General features: G+C 40.2%; 1 protein-coding gene across 2 annotated transcripts in view; it reads left to right on the top strand.

The window, feature by feature from the left end:
- The window catches only part of LOC107767234 (phospholipid-transporting ATPase 2), a 56,869-nt gene that overhangs the window by 22,070 nt on the left and 17,821 nt on the right, over positions 1-16,978 (top strand). The window contains exons 14-18 of one of the 2 annotated variants that reach the window (XM_075232908.1): positions 5,628-5,794; positions 5,955-6,035; positions 6,205-6,325; positions 8,368-8,474; positions 10,935-11,066. In XM_075232908.1, coding sequence (XP_075089009.1) covers positions 5,628-5,794; positions 5,955-6,035; positions 6,205-6,325; positions 8,368-8,474; positions 10,935-11,066 — 608 coding nt within the window. The remainder of the gene's footprint in view (positions 1-5,627; positions 5,795-5,954; positions 6,036-6,204; positions 6,326-8,367; positions 8,475-10,934; positions 11,067-16,978) is intronic. The other variant, XM_075232909.1, reaches the window with a different exon arrangement.

A 16,978-nucleotide genomic window follows, 5' to 3' on the forward strand; every position in this document is an offset into this window, starting at 1 on the left:
AAATATTGCGTATTCACAGTCTCTTCCCACTGTTACTTTAGCCAATGGGTCTCAAACCAAAGCAAAAGGAGTTGGACAAGCGAATTCCCTACCCTTTGTCACTCTAGATTCCGTTCTCTATGTCCCTGGCTGTCCTTTTAATCTTGCATCTATTAGTCGTTTGACTCGTGCCCTCCATTGTGGTATATATTTTATTGATGATTCCTTTATTATGCAGGACCGTTGTACGGGGCAGACGATTGGAACAGAACTTGAATCAGAAGGCCTTTACTACTTTAACTCACTCAATTCCTCCAAGGAATGTCTAGTTACAGATATTCCGGACCTAATTCACAGACGTTTAGGACATCCAAGCTTCAGAAGATGGTGCCTAGTTTGTCTAGTTTATCTACATTAGAGTGTGAGTCATGTCAGCTTGGGAAACATACCCGAGCCTCCTTTCCTCGTAGTATTGAGAGTCATGCAGAGTCTGTTTTTTCTTTAGTTCATTCTGATATATGGGGTCCTAGTAGAGTCAGTTCAACCTTGGGATTTTGTTATTTTGTTAGTTTCATTGATGATCATTCAAGATGTACTTGGATTTTCTTAATGAAAGATCGTTCTGAGTTGTTTTCTATATTCCAGAATTTTTGTGCTGAAATTAAAAATCAATTTGTTGTTTCTATTCGCACTTTTCGCAGTGATAATGCCTTAGAATATTTATCCTCTCAATTTCAGCAGTTTATGACTTCTCAAGGAATTATTCATCAGACCTCTTGTCCTTATACCCCTCAGCAAAATGGGGTTGCAGAGAGAAAGAATAAGCACATCATTGAGACTGCTCGCACACTTCTCATTGAATCTCATGTTCCGTTGCGTTTTTGGGGCGATGCAGTTCTCACAGCTTGTTATTTAGTTAATCGGATGCCTTCCTCTCCCATCCAGAATCAGATACCGTATGTAGTATTGTTTCCCCAATCACCCTTATACTCTGTTCCCCTCGTGTTTTTGGGAGCACTTGTTTCGTTCATAACTTAGCCCCTGGGAAAGATAAGTTAGCTCCTCGTGCTCTCAAGTGTGTCTTCCTTGGTTATTCTCGTGTTCAGAAGGGATATCGTTGTTACATTTTCGTTGGTACTTTATGTCCTCTAATGTCACATTTTTTGAGTCTAAACCTTTCTTTACCTCTTCTGACCATTCTGACCACCTTGATATATCTGAGGTCTTACCTATACCGACCTTTAAGGAGTTTACTAGAGCTCCTCCTTCACCTTCCACCATAGAAGTCTTACCCGAGTCTACTATAGCTCCTCTTTCACCTTCCGCTACAGAATTCTTACCCATTCCAACTGTTGGGGAGTCTAGTGTGGCTCCTCCTAGACTCCCTACCACAGGAACACCACTCTTGATATATCATCGTCGTCCGCATCCAGCATCAGGCCAACTGATTCATGTCCTGCACCTGACCCTGCTCCTCCTGCGGACTTGTGTCTTCCTAGTACACCGATTGCACTTCGGAAAGGTATACGGACCACACTTAATCCTAATCCCCATTATGTCAGTTTGAGTTATCATCGTTTGTCATCACCCTATTATGCTTTTCTATCTTCTTTGTCCTCTGTTTCCATCCCTAAGTCTATAGGTGAAGCATTGTCTCATCCAGGATGGCGACATGCTATGATTGACGAGATGTCTGCTTTACATACGAGTGGTACTTGGGAGCTCGTCCCTCTTCCTTCAGGTAAATCTACTGTTGGTTGTCGTTGGGTGTATGCAGTCAAGGTTGGTACGGATGGTAAGGTTGATCGTCTTAAGGCTCGTCTTGTTGCCAAGGGATATACTCAGATATTTGGGCTCGATTACAGTGATACCTTCTCTCCCGTGGCTAAGATAGCATCAGTCCGCCTTTTTCTATCCATGGCTGTTGTTCGCCATTGGCCCCTCTATCAGCTGGACATTAAGAATGTTTTTTTACACGGTGACCTTGTGGATGAAGTTTATATGGAGCAACCACCTGGGTTTGTTGCTCAGGAGGAGTCTCGTGGCCTTGTATGTCGCTTGCGCCGATCACTTTATGGTCTAAAGTAGTCTCCTCGAGCCTGGTTTGGTAAGTTTAGCACAGTTATCCAGGAATTTGGCATGATTCGGAGTGAAGCTGATCACTCTGTATTCTATCGGCATTCTGCTTCGAGTCTCTGTATTTATCTGGTGGTCTATGTTGACGACATTGTTATTACCGGCAATGACCAGGATGTTATTACTAAATTGAAGCAACATCTCTTTCAACACTTTCAGACTAAGGATCTGGGCAAACTAAAGTATTTTCTGGGTATTGAGGTCGCTCAGTCTAGCTCAGGTATTGTGATCTCACAACGAAAGTATGTCTTAGATATTCTTGAGGAGATAGGAATGACAGGTTGTAGACCCGTTGACACTCCGATGGATCCGAATTCTAAACTTCTGCTAGGACAGGGGGAGCCTCTTAGCGATCCTGCAACATATAGACGGTTGGTTGGTAAATTAAATTACCTTACAGTGACAAGACCTGACATTTCCTTTTCTGTGAGTGTTGTGAGTCAGTTTATGGATTCTCCGTGTGATATTGGGATGCAGTTGTTCGCATTCTTCGGTATATAAAATCAGCTCCAGGCAAAGGTTTATTGTTTGAGGATCGAGGCCATGAGCAGATCGTTGGATACTCAGATGCTGATTGGGCAGGATCACCTTCTAATAGGCGTTCTACGTCTGGATATTGTGTCTTAGTAGGAGGAAATTTGGTGTCCTGGAAGAGCAAGAAACATAATGTGGTTGCTCGGTCTAGTGCAGAAGCAGAATATCGAGCGATGACTATGACGACATGTGAGCTAATTTGGATCAAACAGTTGCTCAAGGAGTTGAAATTTGGTGAGATTAGTCAGATGGGACTTGTGTGTGATAATCAAGCTGCTCTTCATATTGCGTCAAATCCAGTGTTCCATGAGAGAACTAAACACATTGAGATTGAATGTCATTTTGTCAGAGAAAAGATACTCTCGGGAGATATTGCTACAAAGTTTGTGAAGTCGAATGATGAGCTTGCGGATATTTTCACCAAGTCCCTCACTGGTCCTCGTATTAACTACATATGTAACAAGCTCGGTACATATGATTTATATGCACCGGCTTGAGGAGGAGTGTTAGAATAGTTATGTAAATAGGAGTAAATAACCCTAATCCCATATGTATTAGGAGTAGGACATGTTATGTGTGTGTATATATATATAGGGCTCATTGTATTGTGTTTAACATAAGAGAATAATATCAATAATATTTTCTCCCGTGCATTCTCACAACCTACTCCAATAACTTTGTTTTACTGCTTCCATCATTACCACACAAGAGCAACTATTAGTATGCCTTAATCTCAAACTAGCGGGAGTTGGTTATATGAATGCAACATCTAGTTCGCTCTATTTGGATCAACTTGGCAAACACCAGATCTAGTGTAAGTTTATCAATCTGATTAAATCTTAATACCAATTATTGGTATCACCTCTGTAGATCTTTTGCTTCCATTTTAATTATAGTCTATCTTTTGCTTGCAAAGTCCACATAAATCCAGAGAGATGTCGACTTCCTTCTACGTGATTTTAAGAGTGCTTTTAATGGGACAGAAAATGACTTCGTAAATTTGAAGGAATAGCCTCTTATTCTAGTTTCCTTTTGGTGCATCCATGAGGTTCTGGTTTGTATAAAGATTGAGTGTAATTCGTAAGGAATCATATCTTTTGGTACGTTCTCTACTTTTTAGTAAACTAGTATATGGGAGATGTTCCCAACATTGAGAAAATTATCTACCTTATAAAAAATAAAAAAATTCTACCTTGTTCCTTTTAACATCTTAAATCATCATAGTGTCACACCTACAAACTGGTGCTTCCATCACAAAATCTAATAATGAATTTAATTTATTTGGAAAATCTCCTTTTTGCATCGAAAGTCAAAAGTTGGACTGGGAACTCAGTTAACAAATGGTGACCCCCTTTTTGTCTGTGTTCACCCTCTTCTTCCTCTCTTTCTGCTTGTCTCTTTTCTCTGTTCTCCTCTAGCAGCACTCCTCAGTGTGTCTCGTGTCTTGTCTCTTCTATCTCTTTTGGAGTTCTTGAAATTCTTAGACGAGGCGATAAAAAGGTGAAGGTGGCTCTACTTACTTTTTTCTTTCTTTCATTTTCCTTTTCTTTTTGGTAGGGCTAAGTAGGGAGTGATCTTCCAAGAAACATTTGATTGTATTCCCCACGCTTTACTACCATTTTAGAGTGACTTTTGTGGAATATTTCTGATGAACTAAAATTTTGTTTTTCGTCTTTGTTCTAACAAGTGGGTTTTTGGTGGGAATTTTAGGCTCATTAGGAGTACTAATGAGAAAATTTCAGGATCAGGGTTAACAGTAGTTTGAGAGGTTTTGATATTGTCACTCGAGATTGTGACATAAGGGATATTCCTCTTACCAATACCCATTTCGCTTGGTGTAGGCTAGGACATTATTCAATTGCAAACTTGCACATATTGCGTCCTTTCTTCAGTAGAATGAGACATTTCCTTATATAGTACAAGAGAATCACCCCATGCATTTTCTCAGATCATTTTCGAGTTGTTCTCCATTTTCCTCAAGTTTTGCTGGATCAAGTGGGTTCTATTCCTTTTAGATTTGAACTATGTGGCTTTCTACTAGGTTTATCCCTCCTTTTGGGAAATGGTCAAATGTTGAGTAACGTGTGGTGGGCTTCTACTCTTTTCAGATTTAAAATATATTCTTTCCCATGTAACCTAGCATTCTTCTTTTATCTCTTACTTTTAAGTCATCTTTTGCTTTCAAAAGTTCGTCCACTTTCATTATTTTGTTTTTGGCTGACAAGGAGAATCTTTAGACAACTTTTAGTTTGCACGAGATAAATAGCTCAAAAGCAGCAGCGTGCATTTGAGGAGGACAGTAAATGGCAGATAGGAGGAGACTGGAGTGTAGCAGGATAGGTGCAAAGTAAGGTAGAAGAGTCATCAGGCGAATAGTCCTGAAAAAAGAATCTCACCTTCAAACAAACTGCATCAATGTGGAAATGAGGGCATGGCTGGGAGGATAGCTCTCAGTTTGTCACCCTTTTTATTTTTGGAATTTGCTTTTATTTCTATTGTAACATTTTAAATTTGGCACGGGGGAGAAGAAGTGCAGACAGTGTTTAGTTTGTGCATAACAATAAGTAGCTCCGGAACTCTGCGCAATACTTATGTAAGTGTATTCAGCAATGTTTTTGTTCTTTCATCTTAGTCCCTTTCTTAACTAAGTGTTCCCTTTATCCTTGACCACTGCTAGAGCATCTTAGATCTGACAAAATGATGGCATTCTACTATTTTGAAATACTTTTCTTTGCTACTGCATCATCAATTCATCTGGTTGCTTAGGAGAGTTAAAATCTCTAGTTGCTATGCATATTTTAAGTTTCAAGATTGAGAAAGAGGTGCATTTTTCTTTTTGGTTGTAAATATTTGATAATCTCGTGCTGAATTGTTCTGAAATTTATGCTGAGACAATCTAATTTTGTTATGTAAAGTTGTATATTTACTAAGCCATCCTGCTGCTCAACTGCCAATGCTTCTTATTTATTGATGGAAAGAATATGTACTAGGACAACAAACACGAACCTTTGCTGAAGCTGTGGAACAATATGCTCAACTTGGTCTGCGGACGTTATGTTTGGCATGGCGTGATTTAGAAGAAGAAGAATATCATGAATGGTCATTACTGTTTAAAGAGGCTAATAGTTCATTGGTCGATAGAGAGGTGAGAAATCATCACTATGGTTTATGCTTGCTACTATTTGCTTTTTTCTTGCAGCGAAGATTAGATCACCTGCGTTGTGTACCCAGTGTGCTCTGGACTTTCTGTTGGGTGCTGCACAAGTTTTCAATTGACTGAATGATCCAATACTTGTGTGCTGCAGTGGAGAGTAGCTGAGGTCTGCCAAAGGATAGAGCATGGCTTTGAGATTATTGGAGTTGCAGCAATTGAAGATCGTCTACAGGTGACACTGCTTTCTTTTTCTTCTCTTATCCTGGTAAGGCTTGCTTGCCGTGCTGACACAATTCTTGCAGTTATGCGAAGATGTTCCTTTTAGAACTATAATTCATCTTGTCTCAATGAGTTTCGTAATCTGACTTTTCACTTGTATATATATACACATATACATCCAGGATGGTGTGCCTGAAACAATTGAGACACTCAGGAAGGCAGGAATACACTTTTGGATGCTGACTGGTGACAAACAGAATACGGCAATACAGATTGCCCGTTCATGTAATTTTGTTTCTCCTGGTATGCCCTGTTGATTCTGTTCTCCTTCTGGTTCTTTTCTAATTTGTACTTTCTTGTACAACATCTCCAACTGTTTGATGACATATTCATGCCGCACTCTTAGATAGCTCAAATGCCTGACTGAGTTTTTACAAAAGATAAGAGACAAAGTTATGCTGAACAAAAATTGCATTAGGACTTTAGAGTTGATCTTCTGTTAAAGAAGTATTGCTGCTTCCCATGTTTGTGATTAACAAAATCCTTCCAATCAACTCCTCGTACCTTATGCTTGTTGCTAGATGCATTATCATAAAGGATTAGTTTGAGTCCAGGTAAAGGTTTCCTGCAGTTGTCTGGGAAAGTAAGGAATATTTTGGGCTCCTTTGAATTGTCTAACTAAATGAGCACGAATAGTCTTGTGATAGATGTGAAGTGGAGGGTCAAATAATCAAAAGAAAGAAAGTGGCTTTGGTTCAGAGATTCTTCATTGTAGCATTGGAAGTCGAAGAACTCTAGTGCCGCTAAAGAAAGGAAAAGACATATGATTCCCTACAATGATACTGATGAACAAATGCACTAGAGTCCAAGTTGATACCAAATAAAATGGACAGACGGTGACAGTTTGAGAGCCATTAACAGATTCCTGCAACTCTTGAGTAAATATCAGAAGCTAGGTATCCAACACTCAATCACAGCAAACCTTCTTAGAGCATATATGGAAAAAAGATAAAAAGATGGATGAGAAAATAGAAAAATAAAGTGACAGTTTGAGAGCAATTGATAGGTTTCCTATTATCAGAAGCTTGGACTCCCGAAACAAAGTCCATCCATCTTATTAGAGCATATACGGTGATAAAGATGGGACTAGTGTTAAAATTTGGTCTTAGGTTACCCAACTGCGGAATGGTGCAATGTCTGCAAGTTCCACTTGCAGTAGGAATGCCATGCAGCCTCTGTGCTGTCTTTGTTTGTACTGATTGCATAGAGATCAGGGAATTGTTCCTTTGCTAACCATTTATCTGTCCACATTTTCACTATCTTTTCTTTCCTTATTTTCATTTTTGGGAACGAGAAGTAGCACCTCTAGCCATTATATGGACCATTTTGTTATGGGTATTTCGGGGGTGGGGGTGGGGGTGGGGTGGGGTGGGGTTAAGGGTTTTCGGAATTGGAGATATTTTTTTTTATCATGGCGGTGTTAGGGCCATTTTGCCTACACCTCGACTGCTCCACTAGGTACCTCCTATCTCCCACAAGTACAAGTACTGGATGACTCGACTCACCAAGGCTTAGGACCTTAGGCAAATGAGAAGACATGACCTAGCATTTTGTCTCGTTTGGAATTCAAACGATGGTCTCTATTGATATTCACCCCATTTCATTAATCGTTAGGCCATACCCTTGGGTGCAAAGGGAGAGAAAACTTTGTACCGCCACCGGCTTTCAGGGATTTCTTGGTTATCTAAAAAGGAAAAAATCGGAATATCTAAAAGACCATAATGCTCTTGGCTCCAAAAAGTTAATGGCTAGCCTAAATATAATCCATCTTCCAAAGCGAGCCAGATGCAAAATGAAGTAGTGTTTTCTGATTTTTCTGTGATAAAAATTAAGATATATTCGTTATTGAATCTTTTCGTGTTGAGGTTTAATTTTCTTATGATTTCTAATTTGACCCAAAACTGATTACCGACATAAGTATGTCGTATACTAGGAGAAAGGTCCATTTGATTAGATCAAAAGATGCAATGCTGAAAACAAGTTGGTCCTCTAGTTAAAACAGAATCAAATGGAATAATATTCTAGGCGATCTCCTGCCAAGCACTCTTGTTGCGTGACACATCCAATAATGCCGCAAGCCTTCATCTTCAGAAATGCTTTTCAGCTGCATGACAAAAGCAACTAAATAAGATTGCTTCAAAGTGAAAAAGGAAAATGGATATGCTAAAGGCAGACTAATCCTCTGGATTGTATTCTCTAATGCCATCAATTGTGTCGAGAGAAGTTTTTCCTTCAAAAAAATTGTGCCGAGAGATGCTTTTATTTTCTGAATGACATGTTTGCAGAACCAAAAGGCCAGCTTCTGCTGATTAATGGGAGAACTGAAGATGAAGTAGGTCAAAGTCTGGAGAGAGTTCTTCTCACAATGAGAATAACAAATGCAGAACCCAAGGTATGTTGAATTGAATTCATATCTATCTTGACAAGTGTTCTATCTTATTGACTGGTATACAAACTCTTTCATTTGCATCAGCGCCTAATAACTGCGAGCATAAATGTTTGCTTGACTTACAATTTTATAATCTCCTTTGCTAAAGGATAAACAGAGATCGCAAATAATTGAATATTCCAGCCATAACTGCATCTTCAATTGCGTCATTTTCTTAGATCTGGATAATATGAGCCTCTTTCCTTGGTCATTGTACTAGCATATGTAGAGCTTGATGTCGACGTAGGATGTGCACTTGCTTCTGAGTTTCTCTTTGTATTTTTCAGTAGTGCATGAAGTAAAATATGTATCTTTGAGTTGTTTGTTTTTGGAACTTCATGATTGTCCGTGAAGCTTAATGTTTGTGAATTTGTCAGGCTGGGCTCTAAATTTGGATTACTTGAAGAGATTCTTAATTGGTTAATGATATCCTAAGAATCAATTTTTTGCCTGCCTTAAATAAGGCTGTCTAGAGTGCGTTTAGAGTAACATACAAAGAAGTTCACAAGGATTATACATCAACTCTCAATTGGAAGACTAATGGCTACAGTCACGGGAAGATGGAGGTCTTCCCTTTTTTTTGTGTGGGTAATTATTGCTTAATCAGGAGACTCTAAAATCATAGAAGTGCTTTGTCTCTTCGAAAATATTTGGAGGACTTATTTCAGTAAAGGCAAATCTTATCCATGATGGTCTGGTGAAACATTAAAAAGGGCAGTCCGGTGCACTAAGCACTCGCTATGCCCGGGGCCTGGGGAAAGGTCGGACCACATTAGATATATTGTATGCAGCCTTATCTTTCATTTCTGAAAGATTTTGTTTCCACGGCTTGAATCCGTCAACCCTGGTTATACAGTGGCAACCCCTACCGTCGTGCCAAGGCGCCCCTCAAATGAAACGCCAAATCAGATTTCATTTTACAAGATCATATCTATAAAGGTATTACCGTGTTGACAAGGAAGTTTCTCCACACAAAGCTGAACAACTTTCCTTTTCCCATAGTTGGTTAGTGTAGAATAAAGTGTTGATTTGCCAGGGGTAAAACACCTAAACCCTAGGTTAGATCATCTCCTTATCGGTGATGCAGAAATCTGAATGTACATTACTGCAAGTAGATAAAGCCTTGCTGGGAGCTTCCATTTTTCTCCGTTCTATTTCAGGGATGAGTCGCATTGTCTGAACAAATAAACATTATAATTTAAGTGGTCTTGTAAAATGGATTATTGAAGTTCCTTTCTACAGGGTATTTAGACTATCAGACATATTGGAGTTCCTATGTTCTAATTTTTTTTCCTATTTCATTATGCTTGCAAAATATGAAAAGTAGGTCGTGTCCTCGTCTGATAACTTCTCTAATCTCAACCTGCTGTGTCGATGAAAACATTGTGAAAGTGGAAATAAAGCTGGAAAAGAGGATTTTTGGTTTTAAAAAGGTGACACTACGATCTTCATAGCACTATCTCAAAAAAAAAAAAAAAGAAGAAGAAAGAAAGCTGACACCGCGATGTACTGGGAGTTAGTGTCTGTTTGCCTTTTTTTTTTTTTTTTGGATAAGTTAATGGATTTCATAGAAGGCATCAAGACGATGCAAATTCAGAATTTACAGAGCAAAGAAATAGAAAAAAAGACAATGTTAGCTCAATTACAAAAGGTCTAGTCTAAAGTTAAGGAGCTAACAAAGTCCAAAAAAGCTTCAGAGGAATTGACAGGAAAAGATTACTCCAACTACAAAGACTTGTTAAACATCTAACCTTAAGAATGTATTTGGAGTAGTAATGCCTTCAAAGCATCTAGTGTTTCTTTCTATCCAGACACACCAGAAAATACAAGCAGGGATCATCTTCCAAACTGTCCTGATGGATTTCCCAACCTTTCATGAACTCCAGCTAACCAGGGCATCTTTAACACTCGGGCATAACCCAGTTAAGACTAAAAGCTGAGATAAACAGTTAGTGTCTGTTTGCTTCTTGGCCAAATATGCTAAGGTGTCTGATGGGATGGGATGTAATGTTGTTCAGTAGTCTGTATAGCTGACTTCGTACAGTGATTTTGTACAAAATTTTTCTGGCACTTACAGTCGAGTCATTCTTATGGTGCTGAAATAGTCTTTAAGTGAATGGTAGACTTATACAAGTCCCTCAGTCGTTCCAGATAGGTTCTTTTCCCCCCTATTGATAGCTTCATCTTCTGTATGTGTACTCTAGAGCATTATCTTGTAAATCTTAGAAATGTACTTTCAGAGAGGGAGGAAAAAGAAAAGAACAAAAAATTAATTTCCTTTCCAGATTTCTGAAATAACACTAATGTTGGACTGTGTGGTGCTTTTTCTTTTAGTTTTTCGTCTTTCATGGTACATGACTCTCACTTGAATTTATAATAACCCCTGTCAACTCCCAAGCAGATGACTTAGTATTTATCACACAGGATGTTGCTTTTGTTGTGGATGGCTGGGCTCTTGAAATTGTACTAAAACATTACCGGAAGGCATTCACGGAACTTGCTATATTGTCGAGAACAGCTATATGTTGTCGTGTTACTCCATCACAGAAGGCACAGGTATTATGTCGGCTGTCAATTTTTTTTTCCATGCATTATTTTAAGAAGAGAACAAAATCTGTGTTACCTATTTTGATAATGCAAAGTTCATAAGTTCCCGTCACAACTTTTTATGTGGCACTTAACTTAAGCCCTGCAAATAAAGTTCAAGCAGTGGAAAATTATAGCAAGCTTTACTAATTGTATTTAATCTGTCATATCACTATATAAATTTGGTAGTTTTTGTATTTGCTTCATTCCTTTTAATTCCTTGTCAGAGTTAACATTCTCTTTATTTGCATTGCAAGTTGAAAGAGCAACTTATCTGGACAAAATGTTTTTACTACTTTTTACTACTATAACCAGTTCAACAAGCCCCTTAAATTTTATTTGTTGCTTATCTCCAGATGTGTGCATTTATTTTCTTAGTCATAATGAAGTATCTAAATTCTAGCACATCAAAGGTTGTTCTAAATAAACATGTTTGAACGATGAAGAACATGTTAGGAAACTCATGCACAGCCTTAATCTGAATATTTTTAGAAGTTTCTCTCTGGAGCATTAGACGTGGATATAAGTCTTGCTACATGTTCCCAAAACTACAACATTCATGGCAGATATCTTAGAATAGAAACATGGGCAGGGGAAAGGAAAAAAGCTATCATTATCCCTGAAGGTTCTTACAACAAGGGGTGGGGTGAAATTGCAGGGAAATTATTACAATTTTTGGGGGAAGCTTTAAACTACAAATACAAGGAAATCAAAGACTTAGGGAGAAAATCCTTCTTGGCTGCTGCTGAAATCTCAAAATGGCCTTCTCAACAAGAAGATGGAGAGTTCTCCTCAGAGAACTCCAAATTTCTAGCCAAGTGCTTGGTTGGATGCTTCAATGACTCTTTCCACTCTAACCTTAATCCTGAAGTCATCCAGCAGTGGTTCACCAAAATATGGCAGGTGACGGCGGGCCTGAGAATCACCCCTCTAGCCCACAACCAATTCCTTTTCGAACTTCCTTCTAGGCAAGAGGCTGCAAGAGTAAAGGCTGGAGATTGGTTCTAGAATGGGAGGCGCTTGTCCCTAGAGTGGTGGTCACCAGAAGCAGGGTCGTCACCGGTGAATAATGAAGCTGGACAAAAATGGTTAAAGGCTTTTGTGGTTCCTTTGCATGGGTGGACAATGAACAACTTCCGCTTTATCGGTGACTTTTGTGGCGGCTTCGTTGGAATAGATGAAGACACGAAATACAGATCCAACCTTCTCTGGGCTTGTATCTGTGTTCGACGCGAGGAAGTCGACCTCCCAAAAGAGTAAACACTGGTAGTTGATAACTTGAAATACAAAATTTCAATCGTAGAGGACCAACTAATCAAGATAATTACAGAAGAAGAGAGGTTTAATGGGGCTAAGGAAAGATTGAAAGAAAAGATGGTGGAGATGGGGCGGAAGGACGGCAGAAGGAGCCTCTGGTGGAGGCCTCTTCGAGTTTCTCGAAGCTAACAGTGGAAGAACCGGTGGATAAAAGAACAGGGCACAAACATCAGGGCCACTTTAATTCAAATGCATTTAATGAGACCCATGGCAAACTGGGTGACCCACCACATAGGGATTCCACCAACCCAGTTTTATAAAGAGGGCAGTGGAGGGGCTAAGAAGCTGGGTAGGCAACTGGATCTCTCTTATTATTCAAAAGGCCCAAAGGCTAAAAACCTAAAAAACCACCGCCCTCACAGACAAATATGGAAGGCAATTGGGCCTTATCTTGACCCATGTTCCAAACGTAACAGTCCATTGCACTAGTCTAACAGATTCGACCCTCTCAGTGTTGAAATTGAAGCACCAGGTGAAGACCAATTTTCAGAGCACCAGTCTGTATCTCTTGCATGCGACTCCCCTTCTGATGCAGACGATGAGGCAGAGCCAATGAACCAGATTATCCCAAGAACCCCACTGACAAACCCCTTTGGAATGGTAAGCATCTCTGAAGCAGACATCTCCTGTTGTGATACACTACCTCTTCCCTAGTATGGCATGGGCCACCCAAATTCTCGAGACATGGGCACATCAGCAATTATTGAAACCTCAAGATGAACCAAGGCAGCGATGCTCAAAGCGTGTAAGGTCTTTGGGGTTAATGTTGCGGGATTCGAACACGAAATCTTTGATATGATCCTCTCTACCCTTCGGGGTAGGGGTAAGGTCTGCGTACATATTACCCTCCCCAGACCCACTTGTGGGATTATACTGGGTCGTTGTTGTTGTTGTTGTTGTTGTTGTTAGAATGGAGCAAAAAAGACGAGCAAATTCAGAAGCAGAAATCTTCAATCAAGCCCATCACAAAAGGGAAGAAAAAACAGTCACTGGAATTGGAAAGGCTGAGATGGGGAATGAATTATGATGGTAACAAGGCCGGGGAAAGGGACAGGCATTACAAAGCCTTTTCCGGATGAAAATCAAATTCTAAGTTGGAACGCGCGGGGATTAAATGAGGCAGAAAAAAGAACCTCAATAAAATCTCTGATCCACAGATGGAAAGCAGATATAGTATGCCTTCAAGAAACAAAAATTGAAGAATGGCCTACACAATGGATTAGACAAGTCTGGGGCAATAGATGTGTTGACTGGGTAGGGCTAAAATCAATAGGTAGAAGTGGTGGTATCATTGTCCTTTGGGACAAAAGGGTTTGGCTTAACAGAGGGGTGCACCAAGGCCATACACAATTTCATGTATGTTTGAAAGCGCACTAGAGAACTTTAGGTGGTGCTTTACAGGGGTCTATGGGCCTCACAATAACTCAGAAAGGGAGAATTTTTGGCGCGAGCTTGCAACCATCGGAGGAATTTGGGAAGATCAATGGGTCATAGGGGGTGACTTCAATGTCCGTAGATATGAGAGTGAAAGATATAACTGCATAAGGAGATCTAAGGCCATGAAATCCTTCACTGAAACCATACAAGACTTGGGCATCATAGACTTGGTTTAGGGGTGAAGACTCGCTCCAGGCATCCAGAATTGACAGGTTCCTCATTTCTCCAGAATGGAATGACAACTTCAAAGCAATCAAGCAACTAGCCCTGCCTAGCGTTGTCTCTGACCACAGACCTTTGCTTCTGGAATGTGGAGAATGGGCAGCCAATCCCTCATATTTCAAATTTAAAAATATGTGGCTTCAGGCTTCAGGCTTCATGGATAAAATAAAGGAATGGTGGCTTGATTATGCAGTTGATGGTAGCCCTGACTTCATTCTTCTGCAGAAACTAAGGTGCTTGAAAAAGGACATAACAAGTTGGAATAAGGAATCTTTTGGCCAGTTGGAAGCGAGGAAGACCAAGCTCCTAGAAGACCTAGCTCTTCTGGAATCAACAACTGAAGGCAGATTAATGTCACAAGAGGAAAAAGAAGAATCAATGCGCATAAAGCTGGAGTTGCAACAGATGGCAAAGGCAGAAGAGATCTCATGGAGGCAAAAGTCCAGGTGTTTATGGCTCAAAGAAGGAGACAGGAACATCAAATTCTTCCAGAAAATGGCAAACTCCCATAGAAGAAATAACTGTATAGACAAACTGATGATTGGGGATGATATCTGTGAGGACAGTGAGGAAATTAAAGCTAAAATCTTGAATTTTTATCAGGATCTATACACTGAAAATGAACCATGGAGACCTAGTGCTAAGTTTGAAAATTTAGCTACCCTATCAGCAGATGAGATGATATGGCTAGAAAGAACATTTGAAGAAGAAGAAGTGAAGGTAGCAATTAACTCCTGTGCGCCGGATAAAAGCCCAGGCCCTGATGGTTTCACGATGGCTTTCTTCCAAAGAACATGGGATATAATCAAAGCTGATCTAATGGGGGCTCTTAATCACTTCCACCAACACTGTTACATGGTAAGGTCTTGCAATGCATCCTTTATCACTCTCGTCCCTAAAAAGAAAGGTGCAATAGAACTCAGAGACTTCAGGCCCATAAGTCTCATTGGAAGTGGGTACAAGATCATAGCCAAGCTCTTAGCAGAAAGGTTGAAGAAAGTCATTTGGAAGCTCGTATCAGAAGAACAAAATGCATTCTTGAAAAATAGGCAAATCACAGATGCTTCTCTTGTAGCAAATGAGTTACTGGATGAGAGATTAACGAGTGGGGTCCCAGGCATTCTATGCAAGCTAGATGTAGAGAAAGCTTTTGATAAAGTCAATTGGTCTTATCTACTCTACACGCTGAAAGAAATGGGGTTTGGGGACAGATGGATCAAATTTAGCCTGACCACTGTTAAATACTCCACCCTAATCAATAGATCTCCAGTAGGTTTTTTCCCCTCAGAAAGGAATAAGGCAAGGAGACACCCTGTCTCCCTACCTATTCATCTTAGCTATGGAAGGTTTGAGCAAAATGCTGGACAAGGCAAAGCAAGTGCAGTGGATTGAAGGGTTCAAGGTGGGAAGCAATACTGATCTATCAGTTTCAGTCTCCCACTTGTTGTATGCAAATGATACTTTAATTTTTTGTGGGGCAGAGAAGCTTCAAGTTCAGTACCTAAACTTGACTCTCCTTCTTTTTGAAGCCATCTCAGGACTGCAATCAATATGGCAAAAAGTGTGATCTACTTGTGAATGAGGTGTCTAATCTAGAGGAACTGGATGGCATTATGGGTTGTGTCACTAGCTCGCTCCCAACAACATACCTTAGGAGCAAAGCACAAAGCAACTGAAGTCTGGAATGGAGTCATTGAAAAGGTAGAGAAAAGATTGGCCTCTTGGAAAATGCAGTATTTATCAATGGGGGGCAGATTGATGCTGATTAACAGTGTACTGGACAACATCCCTACTTATGTCATGTCTCTTTTCCCAATGCCATGCAGAGTCCGAAAGCATCTAGACAAAGTCGGAAGAACATTTTTATGGGAGGGCAACAGTGAAGACCATAAATTTCATTTGATCAAGTGGTCCAAAGTCATCATGCCAAAGAACCAAGGTGGCCTAGGTGTTACAGATCTACAAAAGCACAACAGGAGCCTTCTATTGAAGTGGTGGTGGAGGTATGCACAAGAAAACTCATGCATGTGGAAGAAGGTGGTGACAGCTAAGTATGGGAAGTTAGACAACTGGAGCACTAAGCAAAGTAGAGCTCCACATGGAGTAGGGCCTTGGAAGCATATCAACAGTATAAAACAAGAATTCTTTCAAGAGGTATCTTTCAGAGTAGGGGATGGCAGCTCGGTTAAATTCTGGAAGGATAGGTAGATCCTACACCAACCTCTAAAAGACACTCACCCAGGCATCTTCCAGATAGCTATAGACCCAGACTCAACAATTGCCCAGAATAGAGAAGGGAACTTATGGGAACCCCATTTCAGAAGGAATTTGCAGGACTGGGAACTAGATGAGCTCTTTGATCTCTACAGAACCATTGAAGGTTCCTCCATAGATCTTCAATCCTCAGACAGGCTAAGATGGGGCAATTCTAGCAAGGGTGTATACACAGTGAAGGCAGGGTACAACAAATTGTGTGAATCCAATGAAATGATTGATAACTAGCCATGGAAGCACATATGGAGGTCAAAATTACCTACTAAAGTAATGTGCTTCTCCTGGATTGCCCTCAGATATGCTGCCTTGACTCAGGGATAATCTATGCAGAAGGAGCCTCCAACTGGTCAACAGATGCTACATGTGCTACAGCAATGCTGAATCAGTGAATCATCTCTTCTTGCACTGCCCAGTGGTATCCGATATTTGGAATATGTTCTTAGCAGTATTCTGCCTCAGTTGGGCCATTCCTCAGGACATCAAGGAAGCAATCGAAGGCTGGTGCTCTTGGAAAGTTGGGAAATCCATCAGAAAAACCTGGCAAATGATCCCAGCTTGTATATGCTGGAGTATATGGACAGAAAGAAATTCCAGGTGTTTTGAAGGAATCTCAACTTCCACTAGCCGTCTGA

Source organism: Nicotiana tabacum, chromosome 16, assembly GCF_000715075.1.
Source record: "Nicotiana tabacum cultivar K326 chromosome 16, ASM71507v2, whole genome shotgun sequence".
Lineage (NCBI taxonomy): Eukaryota > Viridiplantae > Streptophyta > Magnoliopsida > Solanales > Solanaceae > Nicotiana > Nicotiana tabacum.